Here is a 16723-nt window from a genome sequence, read left to right on the forward strand (position 1 = left end):
GTGTGTACTCCTCGGATAGGTTTGTGGAATGCAAGCCCCACATCCCACGGAGATAGATTTAGCACTGCCCTCTATCCTCTGCCCCGTCATGAATTGCATGGGAGACCCCAGCCCCCTCATCCCCACGGCCTCTCCCCCTTAGCCCCTAGCACAAAGCACTGCTTGACTAATGCCTAGCTCCAGGCTGCGTTAGGTCCCGCCACTGCCAGAAGGGAGGGGGGGCTACGCTGCCATCCCTGGTCTTGACAGCTTCTCCTGGCACTTTCCTCCCAGCTCAGAGGCTCTTTTGGACTCAGGGTGGGAGATGTCGGGTCTCCCTTGTAACCCCTAAGAGCCCAACCGGGACTCTGCTTTGGGGAAGGTGGGGGGAGCTTGGCACCGCCCTCACTCTCTGCAGCTCTGCTGCCTCTAGTGCGCAAAGCAGGGATGTGAGCTTGGGTCCCCCCCAACCCCCATCCTCTACACCCTGTGGGTCTTTAGGAAGCTCCCCTCGTCGCACGCTGTCTCCATCCCCCGCTGTCTCCATCCCCCGCCCTTCCTTTCTCTGTGAGCTGCAGAGATAGAGGGCTGCCTCCAAGATGTGTGGACCGGCTGAGCTGGAACATCTCGCCCACCCCCATCCCCCCCACCCCCCCACCCCCTCGGTAACCCCAGGCCACTTTCTCAGGGGTAGAGATGGGGAACAAATGTCTCTGAAAAGAACAGGCTCGGGGCATCCCTCCTCTCTGCAGCTAATCACCCACCCTCTCCATGAATGTTAAAAAGCACCAGACCTGTCCCCTCCTTCTCAGGAGCCCCCCAGGGGTGTGTGTGTGTGTGGTGATGGGGGACTGTGTGTAGAGAAACCTCCTCTCTCTTTTCCCTCCAAAACAACACAGACCTCTTGGCTAGCATCTCCCCACCTGCTCTATCTTCAGGTGCTAGTGGATGGTTTGGGGTCAGATTCCTTCCTTGAGGTGTTCTGGCGGGGGGGGGCAATTGGAGAGGGCTGGAATGACAGAAGAGAGGTGGAGGCCCAGTGCTCACCTTGGGAGTGGGGGAGCAGGCTTACCTCTAGGGTGGTGGGAGTCTGGGGTAAGGGGCCTTAACATCACTGGGTCTGGACAGCCCGCTGAGCCTGGATTGGCTGAGGATGGGTGGAGAACAATTTCTTGGCAACGGGGCTGCCTCAGATACGCCCTCACCACTCTCATCACACCCATGTATCAAGGGGAACCTATGTTTTTCACCGCCAGAGGGGTTCTGGACTGACTCTTGGACCTCAGTCTTTCCCTCTCTCTTTTTGGTATCTGCGAGTCTTCCCCTGGCTGCACCTCTGGGCCTGAGGGACGTGAGGACACCTCCCCTCAACTAACTGAAGATAGTTAGGCTCTTCTTGGCGTGCTTCTCGGCCCCTTCCTCTCTTAGCCTCTTTAAGAAACCAGGTTTCCTAGAGAGGAGATCTAGACCCAGGTGGGAAGTGGTGTGTGAGTGAGTGTGTGTGTGTGTGTGTGTTGGGGAGGGAGGGATGGCAGCAAAAGGAAGGAGGGGCTCGGAAGTGGTACTGGGGAGACTGGGGGTTCATGGTCAGAATCAGAAAGGCCCCCTCCTCCCAGGCTATAGGGGAGGGAGTGTGTTGGACTTTGCAGTATGTGTTTCTTCAAGTGTGAGGGAGTGCGTTTCCCCTCCCGGGAAGGAGATCCTGAGCGTTCCCTCCCGGGCTGTTGTGTCACATCTGGAAGTTTGTGTAGGAGTTTCTCCAAGCTCTGAGCCCAGCACAGCTTTTTCTCATTTGGAAATCACAGGCTGGCATTTGGGATGCCGAGAGGGGGAGTGGGAAGGGGGCCAGAGGGGGAGAAGGGAGCCTGCCAGGAGTGGGGGGAGGAGAAGGGGAGGCCTGAACAGCAGGAGCCCTAATGGCTTCCAGAAGTGAGTGTGAGTGTGTGATCGCTGTGTGTTTCTGAGAGTGTGTGCGTCTGGAGGGGAGGGGGCACCCGGACTCTCTGGAGCGTTCCTCGCCACTGTCCCAGTGTCCCAAGTTCCCCTGTCTCTCTTACCTAGGGAGAAATCTCCATTTTGGTCCTCAGAGGAAATGGAAGGGGGGTGTTCTTCCTGTCTCCTCACCAATTCCCTCCTCTCATTTTCAAACCCAAGGCTCTCCAGAGGGAGTTCTGGGGAGAAGGGCTGCGGCTGGAGAGCTGAACTGGGCTGAGGGAGCCAGAACACCTCCTGGCCCTCTTTCTGTCCAGGCCCACCTTCCTTCTCAGCCACATACACACTCTGCTCCACCGAACTGTCAGGGGACTCCCCGTCCTGGAGAGTGCCAGTTGGAGCCATTCCTGGGATTACCCCCACCGCACAGCCCCCCTTCACCCCTTGCCTCTGCTCCCGCCCCAGCTCTCACCCCGCCCTGCCTGCCTCAGCCAGGATGGCGACAGACACAACTGCTCACACACGCAGACACACACACACACACACACACACACACACACACACACACAGAGTCACAGACGTTTGAATCAGCTTTCTGGCCTATTTCCCCTCCCAAAGATTCCAGCTCTCCAGTGTCTCTGTGTCTCTCATCTCTGTCTCTGGGTGGGGCTGGCTGCCTTTCTTCGGGCTGCAGTTTTCAGTTCAGCTGGAAGCCTCCCTCCCCACACACCCACACTCTGGAGCGGTCTGCAGCGGGCAGACCACCGGGAAACAGGATTGTGGGAGTTGGGGGGGGCGGGTGCTCAGCTGGGGGAATCCCCTTTTCAGCCTCCCTAGCAGGAGCCCCCTCCTGAGCCCCTAGATCTCACCCCACTCTGGGGAATGCTGAATCCCATAAACACCAGCCTCTCCGGGGGTGAATGAGGCAAGCACCCCACTTTCCCAACGAGTAGTAGGAGGCCAGGACTCCTGGGTCCAGGCCCTTTACCTCTTCAGCGCTCTTAGGTCTCGGATTAGCAGGCTCCTAGCAGAGAATGGGACAGCTGGGGGGCCTGCTTCCCTTCTCAGTCGTGCTCTGCCCTGAGCCCCCGTGCCCCTGGAGGTGGTCCAGCCCTCCTCCCTCCTCATTCTACCTTCCTCTCCCTTATAGTTGCCCAACTAGGCAAGGGCTCTAGAGAAAGCCCCACGGAGAGGACTAAGTACTCAGATAACATGCTCTAGTTCTCTCTCCTGGAAGGAGAGGAGGAGGAGGGATGGAAGTGGGGTTCCTCACCCTGCCATTTCCTTTTTTCTGTGCTTTTGATGGTGGGTTGTGGGGAGACGAAAGATCCTCCCTTCTCCTACCCACCTCCCCCTTTGGGATCCACTCCAGCCCGGACAGTCACCATAGCAACAGTAGACATGTGACTGCACAGGTCTCTCATAGTCACTATGGCAACCAATGTCCCCCATTCCCTTGGTTGCCATGGGGATTTGTCACATGGTTCCCCCCCAACCTGATAACCTGTGAGTCTCCCCGCTTACCCTTCCCTGTGTGAGGACAAGACAGCAGCCTGGGTAAGGGGAGTCCATATGTGGGGGGGGGTCCCTTTAATTACCATGGCAACAAATCCACACCACCTGGTGACACATCTTCCTGTTGTTATGGCAACAGAGGAACATGGCACAGTGACATACGGCCATATTCCCAAGGAAATGAGCCCTACCCTGAGAAGGGTGAAAGATCCCCCCCCTCATTAATTATTCCTTAATTCAGATTGTCCCAAATTTTCCTGTGCCTTGGTGTTTTCCCTGTCCGTTTATGTTTACCTATAGGGGAAGGGGAGAGGTGAGAGTGGCAGGATGTACCCGGGAGTAAGGTGGATCGCCAAGAGGGCTCTTGAGAAGGGGCTTCTGTGGTCAAGAGCTGGAGGTGGGGTTGTTTGGAGGCAGACTCTGGCTATAAGAAGCCTCAGTGTGAGCATGTGTCAGGTGGGGACAGACAGAGGGACAGCCCCTTTATGGTGTCACTTCTCCCCCCACCCCCACTCATCATCAGTTCATCACTATTGAAGCAAACAAGGTAGGAAAACATGAATGGGGAGATGCATCTGGCTTCTAGGCAGGGAGGCTGATTGACTGACTGACTCTTCATTCATTCACTCTTCCCATGTATTGATCATCTGCTACACGCCAGGCACTACTCGAGGCTCTGGAGGGGCTTGGGTGTAACAGAGTGCCCGTGCCTCAGCGAGGGAGATGAGACAAGGGCACAGATGACACTGCCATTAGAGGGGTCCAAACAGTGTCCCGGGAGCCCCTCTTCCCAGGAGAACTACCCACCTGCCCCTGTGTAGGGACATCTGCTCATATGGGTCCCTTCCAGAACCCTCTTCCCTATAGAGGAGAGGGGGGGCCTAGGTTTGGGAAAGCAGGCCAGTTCTTGAAGGTAATCGTGTCCTTCCCTTTTCAGACGATGGTCCCAAAGGAGCTCCCTCCCTGTCCCCTTTTTTCCAGGCTGACCCCTGGCTGACCCTTATTCTGGGGATAGGTCCACTGGGCTCCGGCTCCACGGAGGAAAACAGCTCCATGGAAACAGAGCTCTTTTAATTTCCCCCTTCCATCAACTTACCCCAAAAGCCTAGAATTTTTTTTTTTTAACTCTTATTCCTGTGAGGATGTACGATTAGGGAAACTGTAGTGCCTTGGGAATTTAGGGTACCTGCTGGTGGGAAGGGATGTGAGTCTGCGGGAAAAGGGCCTGGGTGGCAGGAGGGGTAGAAGGGCTTTGAGGTGATTGGGTGTGGGCTCCCGGAGAGGGGGTGTGGTGTGAGGTTCAGGACAGAGATGGGGTATGGCTGGGATCAGCTTCAAGGTAAGTCCTTGGGTCCCTGGCCAAAGCCTTCTCACTCTAGAAGTGGAGTTATGACAGGAAGATTCCATCTGCGCTGGGCGCTCTCTGTCTCACTGAGTCTGGCTTGGTGGGTCGCGCTGTGGGCTGCCATGACACCCTCCCTACCTCCATCCTCAAGGCCTTCTCCTTCCCCGGGCCCCCCACTCTCTGCTTGTTTCTAACCTCTTTACTCTTCCCCAACCCTCTCATGTTTTCGTTGAGAAAACAGGATGCTTGGTCACTTATCTGTGAGTCTGGTGCCCAGAACCTTCTAAGGTCCAGAGGCCATTTTCTACATTCTCCTGTAGATGGGCTGGAAGTGAGCCCCTTAGTGAAATCCACTCTGTGGAAAGACTCAGGGTTTAGAAAGACCCCTCTCTCCCCCTTGTTGCAAAACAGAGTCTTTGTTGGTCGAGGGTGGGGCTTTGCTGGAAGCCATAAGAAGGTGTGATGGTGGCATGGTCTGTATACAGGGTACTGTCTGCTCTGCACAGGCTGGGGGTTTATGTCCAGCACAGGGCCTCGTGCGTAGTGGGTCCTCATTATTTAACTGTGTGAATGTGTCTGGAGGCCATGTGAGGGCTTTGAGAGGCCAGGGGCTGGCTGGGGAAGAGGCAGCCTGAGGCTCCAGTTCTGTGGTGCTTGTCTGTCTGGGGCCAGTGCGGTCGTGACAACCCCTTCCCTGCAGCCTGAGCAGCTATGGAAGCTGCTATCCCCGATCAGAAGCTTGGAAAACTCAGTCTCCTCTGGGTCTCTCCCGTGACCTTCAGCACACGACTTCTGGGCCTCAGTTTCCTTGGGTTCCGGGGAAGAAGGTGATCTAGCCCGGATGTTTCTCGGGGCTGTTGTGAGCATCCGATGTGACATGCTGTGAAAGTGCTTGGTAAACTGTAAGGCAAGCATAATCCGACTTTAGGTTTGTGTCACACATTCACATACATTATCTCATTTGCTTCTCACATTTTTCCCTGTGAGGTAGGGAGAATAAGATTCAGATTCAGCAGCAAACTCTCGGTGCCTGGCATTTCCACAGGCACGATCGATTTCATCCCCCAAATGCCTTGTGCAAATAGTCAGGGTATTTGTGGCTTTCCCTACTTTACAGAAGAGGAAGCTGGGAACAGAGGTGAGATGACCCGAGCTGGGACTAGCCGGCTACACCTGGCTACATCTCAGATGGGGTTGGCAGGTCAAGCAGTGGGAGGTGCTGGGGCAGGGCGTGGGGGCCCGGGCTCAACTCCACCCTGGCCAGATGTTTCCTTGACCACCTGGCACCTGGTTTGAGCGCATCAGCATGTTGGTAATCCTTCTCAACTGTGTGACCCTGGGCATGTTCCGGCCGTGTGAAGACATCGCCTGTGACTCCCAGCGCTGCCGGATTCTGCAGGTGAGCATGTGTGTGGGGGCAGGAGGGGGCAGCTTCTGATTTTTATAACCTTGACACCTTCTCTGCGAGAGGCCCTGAGCCCAGAGGAGGGGGTGGGGGTGGGGTAGGGGGCTGTTCCCCCACCCTTTTCTCAGTTTCAGCAGCCTCTTGTCCCCACATCAGGCCTTTGATGACTTCATCTTTGCCTTCTTCGCTGTGGAGATGGTGGTGAAGATGGTGGCCCTGGGCATCTTTGGGAAAAAGTGTTACCTGGGAGACACTTGGAACCGGCTTGACTTTTTCATCGTCATTGCAGGGTGAGGGCCTGGGCTTGGGGCAGGAGAGCGACGGATCAGATTGGTCCCTTCCCCAGGACCAGTTCTAGGCCCGGCCCCCTCCCCCAGCCCATCTACAGTGCGACTTTCTCCCTGGCTGTCCACCAAGGGTCCGGGGCTGTCCTATAGTGCTTGAGCCAGTACTTCTCTGAATTCCAAGGCCCCTGCATCCACACCCTCCTCTGTTCATTCTCTGATAAGGAGTCTGTCCTTGGCATAGGGGTGGCCTTGCCCCCAGGGAGAGAGCTGGCTTTTCAGGGTCCCTTGGTGGAGGGGGAGGATTCCTGCTCCACCACAGCAGGATTCCTCATTGACCTCTTTTGACCCCCACGGCGGCCTCAGACTCAAAGGGCCTCCCTTTGGGCCCCTCCCTGCAGGATGCTGGAGTATTCGCTGGACCTGCAGAACGTCAGCTTCTCAGCTGTCAGGACAGTCCGTGTGCTGCGACCGCTCAGGGCCATTAACCGGGTGCCCAGTGAGTGACCCCTCAGCCCTTGGCCCCTGGGCGGAGAACCCCAAGAGGAGATATGGGAATCTCAGACCCCACCCCTACCTCCTGGCCACTCACAGGTCTCATGCGGGCCTGGAACACTGAGGCAGGCCCCCTGAGACAAGGGCTCAGTGGGGAGCTGGGTCGCTGGAGCCTAAGGGAGCCCCCACCCGGGCTGCGGCCCCTTCCCCCTCATTTCAGCCTGATTTTAGGTCAGAGTCTCAGGAATGTCTCAGATGACCCCTTCCCTTCGGCTAGATCACCCTCCCTCCGGTGGAATAGGGGTGGTGGGAGCAGGGTGGAGAGGCTGGCAGGCCAGGAGGAGTGGGTGCAAAGTGGGAGGGCCTTTTCTAGCCAGAACCGCCTCTCATGCGGTCTGGTTCTCATTGGTGAGACAGCACCGGCCACACCGAGCATGACTTCTCTCAAGACAAGGCCGCTGCACACCTCATCCTCCCGCTGTGTCCCCTTCCTCTTCCCACACCCTTCCAAGCCTCTGCAGCAACTGACTGCTGGGACAATTATCTAAATTAAACCGCATTAGTTTCTGAGCCAGCCAGGCTTTGGCAGCTCCAGCTCCCCTTGCATCCCGCCCCCCACCCTTTCTCAGGCCCCCTTTGCAACTCCCCAACCTACACAAGCTGCAGATGGTCTCTGCTGCCGTCCCAGGAGTGGGGTGGGTGGGGGCACGTTTCTGGGGCTCAGTGTCTGATGCAGCAGTAGCCCCCTTTCTGCGTGTGCCTGTGTGCCTGTGTGTGTGCCTGTGGGGTGTGTGTGTGTGTGTGTGTGTGTCTGGGTGGGCAGAGCTGCTCAATGTGTCCTCCAGGCATTGGTGTCTGTTGGTGTTAACAGGAACCCCAGATGAGGGGCATGTCTTCCCTCCTCTCGCACCCCAGGTGATCGCTGGCAGATTTATAGACCTCTAACTACTCGGTGTAATTCCCTTAATGCAAACCCTGAGGAATTGATCTCAGCTGGAGCACAGAGGCGCTGAAGGGGGCGGGGAGAGGGGAGAGGGGAGAGGGACTGAGGGGCAGGGGCGGGGCAGGGCCACTTCGGTCACCAGGAGCAGTAGTTAGCAGCTGCTTAGAAGCTTTTTCCCTGGAGGGGTCAGGGGGCCACGTGTGTCACTTTGGGGGTCGAAACTAGCCACCAGAGGTCTGTGTGCTTGACAAGGGTTTGGTGGCCTGGGGGCTAGTTTAGATGTCCTAGATCTGGAGTGGGGAGGGAGGGCAGTATCCCTAACAGCATCTTAGGGGCATGTTTGTGGTGGCTTTCCCTGTGGAAGGGGTTGTTAACTGATGGCCACCTGTGTGTCCTCAGGTCCTGATGTGAGGATCTGGACCAAACACATACTAGACTCAGGGAGGGGGCTCAGCACCGTGGTGAGGTGCAGGGCCTCTTGGCCCCTGCGGAGGGCTGGGCTCTCAAAGGGAAATTCCTGCCTGCTAACGCCCTTGCTGGAGTTCTCTGCCTTGGTTTCCCCAATGACTTTGGCGTCTATAGCTTAGAAAGGTCAGGTGATTAGCATGTAGGGTGGGAGTGTGTGTGTGTGTGTGTGTGTGTGTGTGTGTGTGTGTGTGTGTGTGTGTATTGGGGAGTGGGATGCGGAAGCAGAGAGCCTGTCTAAGTCCTGGCACCTACACTTAGCAGCTCTGTGGTACTGGACAAGTCATGTTAGTCCTCTGAGCCTCAACCCTCATCTGCAAATTGGGGTGATATCAGCTCTGTGATGAAGCTGGGAGAGTTAAGTGGGATGCGGTGCCGGAGAATGCTTTGGAAACTGCGGCCACTCTGCTCATCCTTGGTGGTACTGTGCTCTGACTGGTGTGGGCAGGCCAAGAGGGATAGTGGGTAGGGGTTAGGGGCTGCGAGGGCTGCCTGCAGAGTTAGCAGTGTCTGTTGGTCTCCCTCCAGCTTGAGCCGGGCTGTCTCAGCCTCAGAGGCCCCAGTGGGCCCCCTCTGGGAGTGCTGCCAGGTCCCTGGCAGCCAGCCTAGCCCGGCTAGCCTGGCACCCCCAGCGTGGCTTCTGCCCCCACAGGCATGCGCATCCTCGTCACGCTGCTGCTGGACACGCTGCCCATGCTGGGCAACGTCCTGCTGCTGTGCTTCTTCGTCTTCTTCATCTTTGGCATCGTTGGCGTCCAGCTGTGGGCAGGGCTGCTTCGTAACCGATGCTTCCTGCCCGAGAATTTCAGCCTGTGAGTGGCACATGGGCCGGGAGGTGACCTGGGAGTGGCTGTGGGGCTGGGACCTCCCTCAGTTCCTGTTGCTGGCGACATATCTGTTCTCTTATTAGTGACATATCTGGTTATCAATCTTGGCTACACACTGGAGTCACCTGGGGAGTTTAAACAACGGCAAGGCCTTCATTCTCCCCACTGCCCATTTCGATTTCGTGGGTGTGGGGTTCAGCCTGGGCGTGGGGATTTTTAAAAGCCTAAAGTGCAGCCACGTTGGGAACCTCTGCTCTAGGATGGAGACTTCCCACGTCCCGACTCTGGAGTTTCACCCTCAATCTGCATGCTCCTGGCGCACCCCATCTGCACCCATGCATCCCTGCCCCTTCCCAGTGCTCGCCCTGTGTGCCTCAGTTCATCCACCCAGCTCTCCCTTCCTGGGCCCTGTCCCCAGAGAACCCTGCTCTCAGCCTCATCCCTGTTTCCTCCGCAGCCCCCTGAGCGTGGACCTGGAGCGCTACTACCAGACCGAGAACGAGGATGAGAACCCCTTCATCTGCTCCCAGCCTCGCGAGAACGGCATGCGCTCCTGCAGGAGTGTGCCCACGCTGCGCGGGGACGGGGGTGGCGGCCCGCCCTGTGGCCTGGACTACGAGGCCTACAACAGCTCCAGCAACACTACCTGTGTCAACTGGAACCAGTACTACACCAACTGCTCTGCAGGGGAGCACAACCCCTTCAAGGGCGCCATCAACTTCGACAACATCGGCTATGCCTGGATTGCCATCTTCCAGGTGGGGCAGCCTGGGCGCTGGGAGAGTCCCCAGAACACAGTCCCGGCTTGGGGTGCTTGTCCTCGGGGTTGGGATGGGGTCAGGGCCTCTAGAGGAGACTGCAGGAGGCTTTAGGGGGCCCGGAAACAGCCTGCCCTCTGCCACCTCCGCAGGTCATCACGCTGGAGGGCTGGGTCGACATCATGTACTTTGTGATGGATGCCCACTCCTTCTACAACTTCATCTACTTCATCCTCCTTATTATCGTGAGTGATTCCTCAGGCCCCTGTGGGGATGGGGCATCCTGGGGAAATGGGTGGGGGGAGTCCAGAGAGGGGACCTGCTCGGTCTGAAGTTCTAGCTCTCAGGAAAAGTCCCATAGAGACACAGGCAGAAGGCACCTGTCATGGGGAGTCAGGAGGTAATCCAAGGTCAAGGGCTATCACTTAAAATCTTGGGCAAGTCATTCCCTGTGAGGCCCCCCAGCCCCACCCTGGGCATCTGTTTCCTCATCATTAAAATGGGTGGTCCTCAACCCAGGGTGATGCCGCCTCTCCCAGGGGGCATTTGGAAATGGCAAAGGGTGGTCCTGTTTTTTACGAGAACTAGGGGAGCACTACCGGCATTTTGCTGGGGGGTGGGTAGGGTGTAGATAACAGGCACCCTGAAATGACAGTCCTGCAAACGAAGAATTGTTCCACCCCGATTCCCATCATTTGGTGTTGAGAAACACTGTGGGATCTCTCGTTCCAGCTCAGAAGTTCCAAGACTTTATGAGGATAGACGACAGAGGCAAAAAGTAGCAATATTTAATCACTACCATTCATGATTAATAATTTAATTGCTACCACTTATAGCTAATATTTATTGAGCATTTACTATGTGCCAGTCCCTGCTCTGAGCACTTTTTCATGTGCTGGTGCATTTAATCCTCACCAAGAGCCTGTTGTTGTCTCCGTTTTACAGACGAGGAAGCTGACATTTCCTCATCTGTCTGACCCCGTCAGGTGCTTTGCATGTGCTGTGGGTTAGTCTTGCTGGGTTGAGCGTCGCTGCTGAAGTGCGCTGTCACATCCTCAGAGCCCCCTGTGGGATGGCAGGTGCAGGGACTGTGGCCTCATCTCCTAAATAAGAACTCTGAGCTTCAGAGGGCTTGGTCACTGGAGCTGAGAATTCAACCCCAGGCCACCGACTCCAAATCCAGCCCTTTTTCCATGTCACCAAGAGGCCGATGACAGAGGCAGACAGAGGGACAGATATTGAGAGAAAGAGGCTAAGATCTACTCAGGACTTAGGCAGGCCCCAGAGAGTCAGAATAAAGACCTCTCGGTGAGTGGGAGGTGTCCCTGAGAAAGAACGATGCCCCACCCCCAACCATCCCTGGTATGGAAGGGTAGGGGCCTGTTCCCTTCCCCCCACCGTCACCTGGGTGGCAAGGCCAGCACCTCTGGGAAGTGGTTTCGTGACCTTTTCACGGGATCTTTTCACCACTCAGCTCTCCCTGGGCTTGGGGAGTGGGAAGGAAGCAGACAGAGAGGTAAGGGGCCTGTTTCCACCCTCCCACACACCCCATGAAAAATCTTTCCAAACAGCTCTCTGGAATCACACTAGTGAAGCTAATTATCATAATTACTAGGACACAAGCTAGGGAAAAAAATCTGCTTTGTCACCATAAATATTCATTACCTTCATTCTGGTTTCTTATCCAAGCAATTGCCACCCCAGAAGCCCGGGGGAAACTGAGGCATGGAGGTGGAGATGGGGGAGTGTGGCCAAGTCAGAGTGGCAAGCTGGCTAGTCTGCAGGGTTCAGCGTTCAGCCCATTACCCAGCTGGGGGAGGGGAAAGGCCAAAGCCAGTGGTCACGAGGATACCGAGGTCCCATGGTTAAGGGTCGCACTCAAGCTTACGCAGCTAGACTTGGGACTAGAAGCAGGAGTTTTGTGAACAATGTTTTTGCCAAGATCTCAAAAGCTCAACCCGATGTGAAAACCCCACGTCCCCAAGATAGCATTCATTTCCACAGCCCTACCTAACTCCTAATGGGAATTGGGGAGGGGGTGCCCAGAATCTCGGAGGATGGGCATGTTTAGGGGCAGGGAGTCTGGGAGATATCCTTGCCAGATAACCTCATGATCAATAGCAATGCCTTGGAATTCCATAGAGGTTGGTTCAAGTCTAAGCTTTGCTGTGCATGGGCTGAGTGATCGTGGGCAAATTCCTCAACCTCTCTGAGCCCCAGTTTCCTCACTTGTCAGATGGAGACAGTAAAGGTGTCCCCTCTTGAGATTGTTATGAGAATAAAACAGGATGATGCTTGGACAATTATTGAGCCCAGCGCCTGGCACATAAGGAGCACTCTGTACTCGGCGGCTGGCACTATGACTCCCTTTCCTTCAGGCTGTCTCCTCTTGTTGTCCCCACCCCAATAGGTGGGCTCCTTCTTCATGATCAACCTGTGCCTGGTGGTGATTGCCACGCAGTTCTCAGAGACCAAGCAACGGGAAAGCCAGCTGATGCGGGAGCAGCGCGTGCGGTTCCTGTCCAACGCTAGCACCCTGGCCAGCTTCTCCGAGCCGGGCAGCTGCTATGAGGAGCTGCTCAAGTACCTCGTGTACATCCTCCGGAAAGCAGCCCGAAGGCTGGCCCAGGTCTCCCGGGCGGCGGGCGTGCGGGCCGGGCTGCTGAGCAGCCCAGCTCCCCGCGGGAGCCAGGAGCCCCAGCCCAGCGGCAGCTGCCCTCGCTCCCACCGCCGTCCGTCTGTCCACCACCTGGTGCACCATCACCACCACCATCACCACCACTACCACCTGGGCAACGGGACGCTACGGGTCCCCCGGGCCAGCCCACAGATCCAGGACAAGGATGCTAATGGATCTCGCCGGCTCATGCTGCCACCACCCTCGACACTCGCCCTCTCCAGGGGCCCTCCGGGGGGTGCAGAGTCTGTGCACAGCTTCTACCATGCTGACTGCCACTTGGAGCCAGTCCGCTGCCAGGCACCCCCTCCCAGGTCGCCGTCGGAAGCATCGGGCAGGACTGTGGGCAGTGGGAAGGTGTACCCCACCATGCACACCAGCCCTCCACCAGAGATGCTGAAAGAGAAGGCGCTAATGGAGGTGGCCCCCACCTCTGGACCCCCCACCCTCACCAGCCTCAACATCCCACCCAGGCCCTACAGCTCTATGCACAAGCTGCTGGAGACACAGAGTACAGGTGAGAACTCTGGGTGGAGGCATGTTGGTGCCTCTCACCCGGGGACCGGGTGATATCCCACCCCAGCCAGGACTGGGGCGTCTGGAGTCAGAAGGACAGGGCTTGGATTCCCGTCCTGCCACTCTTGGCGTTGGGACCTTCAGCGAGTCACATCGCTTCTTTGAGCCCTAATTTTCTCATCTGTTAAAACGGGAATCATAATTCCTACACTGTAGTAATAACAACAGCTGTCGTGTAATGAGCACGTGCTACGGGCTCTGCTCTGTGCTGTTTGTGATGGATTGCTGTGTGCCTGTCACATCCTTCTCAGGCAAAACCCCACTGGAGCCTCTCAGCAGTTTAAGGGATAAACTTTATCATCCCCATTTTACTGATGAGACAAAGGAGGCTCGGAGAGGTTGTGTGACTTGCCCGAGGCCGTGCCATTGGTGAGGGGTGGAGCCAGGGCCCTCTGACTCTGAGGCTCTATAGTCCGCGTTGCAGGTTCAGAGGGGAAATGGTGTGTGACTGTGGTGAGCACCACGTCCCATGCTAAGGGCGCTCTTGTGAACATGAGTGTCACTCCGTCCCCATAGGGAGACCTGGGGCTTGGTGCAGCAGGTCCTCAGGGGCTGCTAGGCTGATGGGTGGAACGCCCAGTGTCGAGGGGAAGGGAGCTGCTTGCCCCTGGGGGCATCCCCCAGTCAGGCAGGGTGGCACACCCTCCTCCACAGACAGACTTGCTGTAGCCGAAGCCCAGGGCCTGTGTTTCAGGAAGGATATGGCACGTGGGAGAAGTGGGATATTTGTGGGCTGTTCTGTGGGAATGTGGGCTGGGACAGGAAGGTGCCGCCACAGAACGCAGTGGGGAGGGTTCTCGTGCCAGCTCCTCTACTACCCTGCCAAGGGGCGCCAGCCAGCCGCACACACGCATGGTTCTATTTCCTTCTGTGTAAAAGGCAGGGCTGGGACCATCACAGCTGTCAGTGGTGTTTACTGATGTCCTCCTGCATGCAGGCGGAAGGGCTGGGCCCCGAGCCAGGCGTCTTCAAATCCATGCGTTCTCTGGGTAGTCTCTGAGGTTTCTTTCGGCTCTCACAGTCTACGGTCAAAGCTGTATTTAAATCGACATTGGCGTCTTGGGATAGGTCACTGTGTACGTGCACATGCGCAGTCTGGGGTGTGTGTGTGTGTGTGTGTGTGTGTGTGTGCATGAAGGTGTCTGGTGTGTGTATGTGCCCGTCTGCATGCACATGTCTGGTGTTCATATGTGCATGTGTCCACACGTGTCTGATGTGTATAGGTGCCTGTCCATGCACACGGGGTGGTGCTCTTGTCTGGTGTGTATGCACGCCCATGTGTGCACATGCCTGGCACACGTGCACCGTGTGGTATGTATGGGTCTGTGCACACTTGTGTTTGGCTGTGCGTGTGTGTGACTCATAAATTGTGTGCGTGTGTACACAGTACATGTATGTATGCGAGTGTCTAGTGCACGTGTGTGTGTGTCTGGTGTGAGAACATACATGAATACACATGTATGGGTGTGTGTCTTAAGGAACCCTTGGAAAATGCTACTTAAAGCAGTGTTAATGCAGGGCTGGCTTCCCTGGGAAGGAAAGATGGTCTAGGCTCCTCCCTGAAGGCTCCTAGGTCAACTGCGCGAACCCTAGGACAATGAGCAGTGACGATCAGTGGGTTGCTATTGGCATTTGGGGGCATTCTCTTACTCAGGATTGCCCACATTGCAAGTCATTCAGCACCCCTGCCCACCAAGTGCCTAGCACCCCCATCATTGAAAGAATCCCAAACTCCCCCACGCATTTTATACACACTCTGAGGGAAGGGTGACCCCAAGTTGGAAACCCTGGAGTCTCTAACCTCTACTCTCCTGTCCCAGGCGCCTGCCAAAGCTCTTGCAAGATCTCCAGCCCTTGCTTGAAGGCAGACAGTGGAGCCTGTGGCCCAGACAGCTGTCCCTACTGTGTCCGGACTGGGGCAGGGGAGGTGGAGCTCGCCGGCCACGAGATGCCTGACTCAGACAGCGAGGCAGTTTATGAGTTCACACAGGACGCCCAGCACGGTGACCGCCAGAATCCCCACAGCTGGCGTCGACGGAGCCTGGGGCTGGACGTGGAGCCCAACTCTGTGCTGGCCTTCTGGAGGCTGGTCTGTGACACCTTTCGGAAGATTGTGGACAGCAAGTACTTTGGTCGGGGAATCATGATTGCTATCCTGGTCAACACACTCAGCATGGGCATCGAATACCATGAGCAGGTAGGGACACGGGCAAGGGCACGGTCCCTGGGCTGGGGACCCTCTGCCTTCCTCCCCTCCCACCCCGTGTTCGGTCGCTTCTCCATGCTGCTAGCTTGCATGGCAGGGAGGAGGACAGGAGGGAGATGCACCAACGCGGGGGTCTCTCTGGAGCGTGAAAGCCAGTGAATGTCATACAGTCTCTGAGTGTGGAGGTTGCCCAGGGCAGGGGCAGGGTCTGAGCTGGGTGTGTTTCATCTGGGGAGGCTTCTGAGAGGAGGTGGGCTTTAAAGAATTTAAATGAGCGATGAGCATCAGATGGGGGCAAGACCTTTTTGGAGGGACAAGTCACATACAGGGGGTGGGCTGGGCCCCCAGGCATTCACCGGACTCAGTAATTAGGGGTGTGATTGACTGGAGGCAGCAGGGGGCTGTGCAGGTGGAGGTGAGGAGTGGAGGGCTGGAGCCTGCCCCTGGGCGGGGTAGGGAGGGAGGCCATCTGCTCTTGGCCTCTGTTCTGGGAGCCGTGCTGTGAACGGGGAGGGCGGCTCTGGGTGGAAGAGAGCTCCCAGCATGGTGAGGGGACTTGAAACCATTGCGCTTGAGGAATCGTTCTAAGAACCTGGATGTTTAGTCAGGAGAAGAGGAGGCTCAGCAGGGACAGGCGAGCTGTCTTCAAATATTTGAAGGGCTGTCATGTGGAAGAGGAAGCAGGCTTGTTTTGCGGAGCTGACGGCTGCAGGCAATGGGATCTGCGCTGAGGGGGAGGAGGCTGTCTTCTCTCGCAGAGCTGTGCAAGAACAGAAGGGGTGGCCTGGGGAACCCCACTGACCCCACTCCCACACTGGAGGTGGGAGCAGGTACCATGGGGCCTCACAACCGGCCTTGGCTTCATCCCCCACAGGAATCCTTTCAGAAGGCAGCCCTTCCCCCCAGTTTGGCCTTCCAGGTCACCCCCTTGTCAGATTCTCAGGAAACAAGGGAGGCCAGCAGGCAGGTGCTGCGGTTCACAGGCCCTTCTGTGCTCTTCTCCCCTGGGTGTTCTCACTGTCCTGGGGCTCAGGGAGGGTCGGGGCTGCCAGACCTTCCCTGGTGCCGACCGAAGCCAGGTACTGCCCCAACCTAATGGGTACAGGCACGTGGAGCCAGAGGGTGTGGAGTGGGCGCGTACGCACGCGCACGCACGGGTGTGGCAGGGGTGGGGCAACCATGGGGCAGGTCCTGGGCTCCGCTGGGCGTGGCCACGGGGCAGTGCCGGGAGTGGGTCTGGGTCGAGGCTGGGTATCCTAGGTCCAAGCCCGGCTGGAGCAAACGTGCGATGTTCACTTTTCAGGGGGTTCTGAATT

At 57.0% G+C, this 16723-nt stretch overlaps 1 protein-coding gene across 30 annotated transcripts in view; it reads left to right on the forward strand.

Moving 5' to 3' along the window:
• The window catches only part of CACNA1G (calcium voltage-gated channel subunit alpha1 G), a gene marked incomplete at both ends in the record, with an annotated part of 61679 nt that overhangs the window by 1305 nt on the left and 43651 nt on the right, over positions 1-16723 (forward strand). For 29 of the 30 annotated variants that reach the window (XM_082861700.1, XM_082861682.1, XM_082861696.1 and 26 more), the window contains 8 exons: positions 6052-6170; positions 6333-6466; positions 6862-6959; positions 9016-9175; positions 9648-9948; positions 10101-10193; positions 12359-13142; positions 15022-15398. In XM_082861700.1, the coding sequence (XP_082717826.1) occupies positions 6052-6170; positions 6333-6466; positions 6862-6959; positions 9016-9175; positions 9648-9948; positions 10101-10193; positions 12359-13142; positions 15022-15398 (2066 nt within the window). The remainder of the gene's footprint in view (positions 1-6051; positions 6171-6332; positions 6467-6861; positions 6960-9015; positions 9176-9647; positions 9949-10100; positions 10194-12358; positions 13143-15021; positions 15399-16723) is intronic. The other variant, XM_082861686.1, reaches the window with a different exon arrangement.

This window comes from Leucopleurus acutus (assembly GCF_964270905.1).
Source record: "Leucopleurus acutus genome assembly, chromosome: 19".
In the NCBI taxonomy this organism is placed as follows: Eukaryota; Metazoa; Chordata; class Mammalia; order Artiodactyla; family Delphinidae; genus Leucopleurus; species Leucopleurus acutus.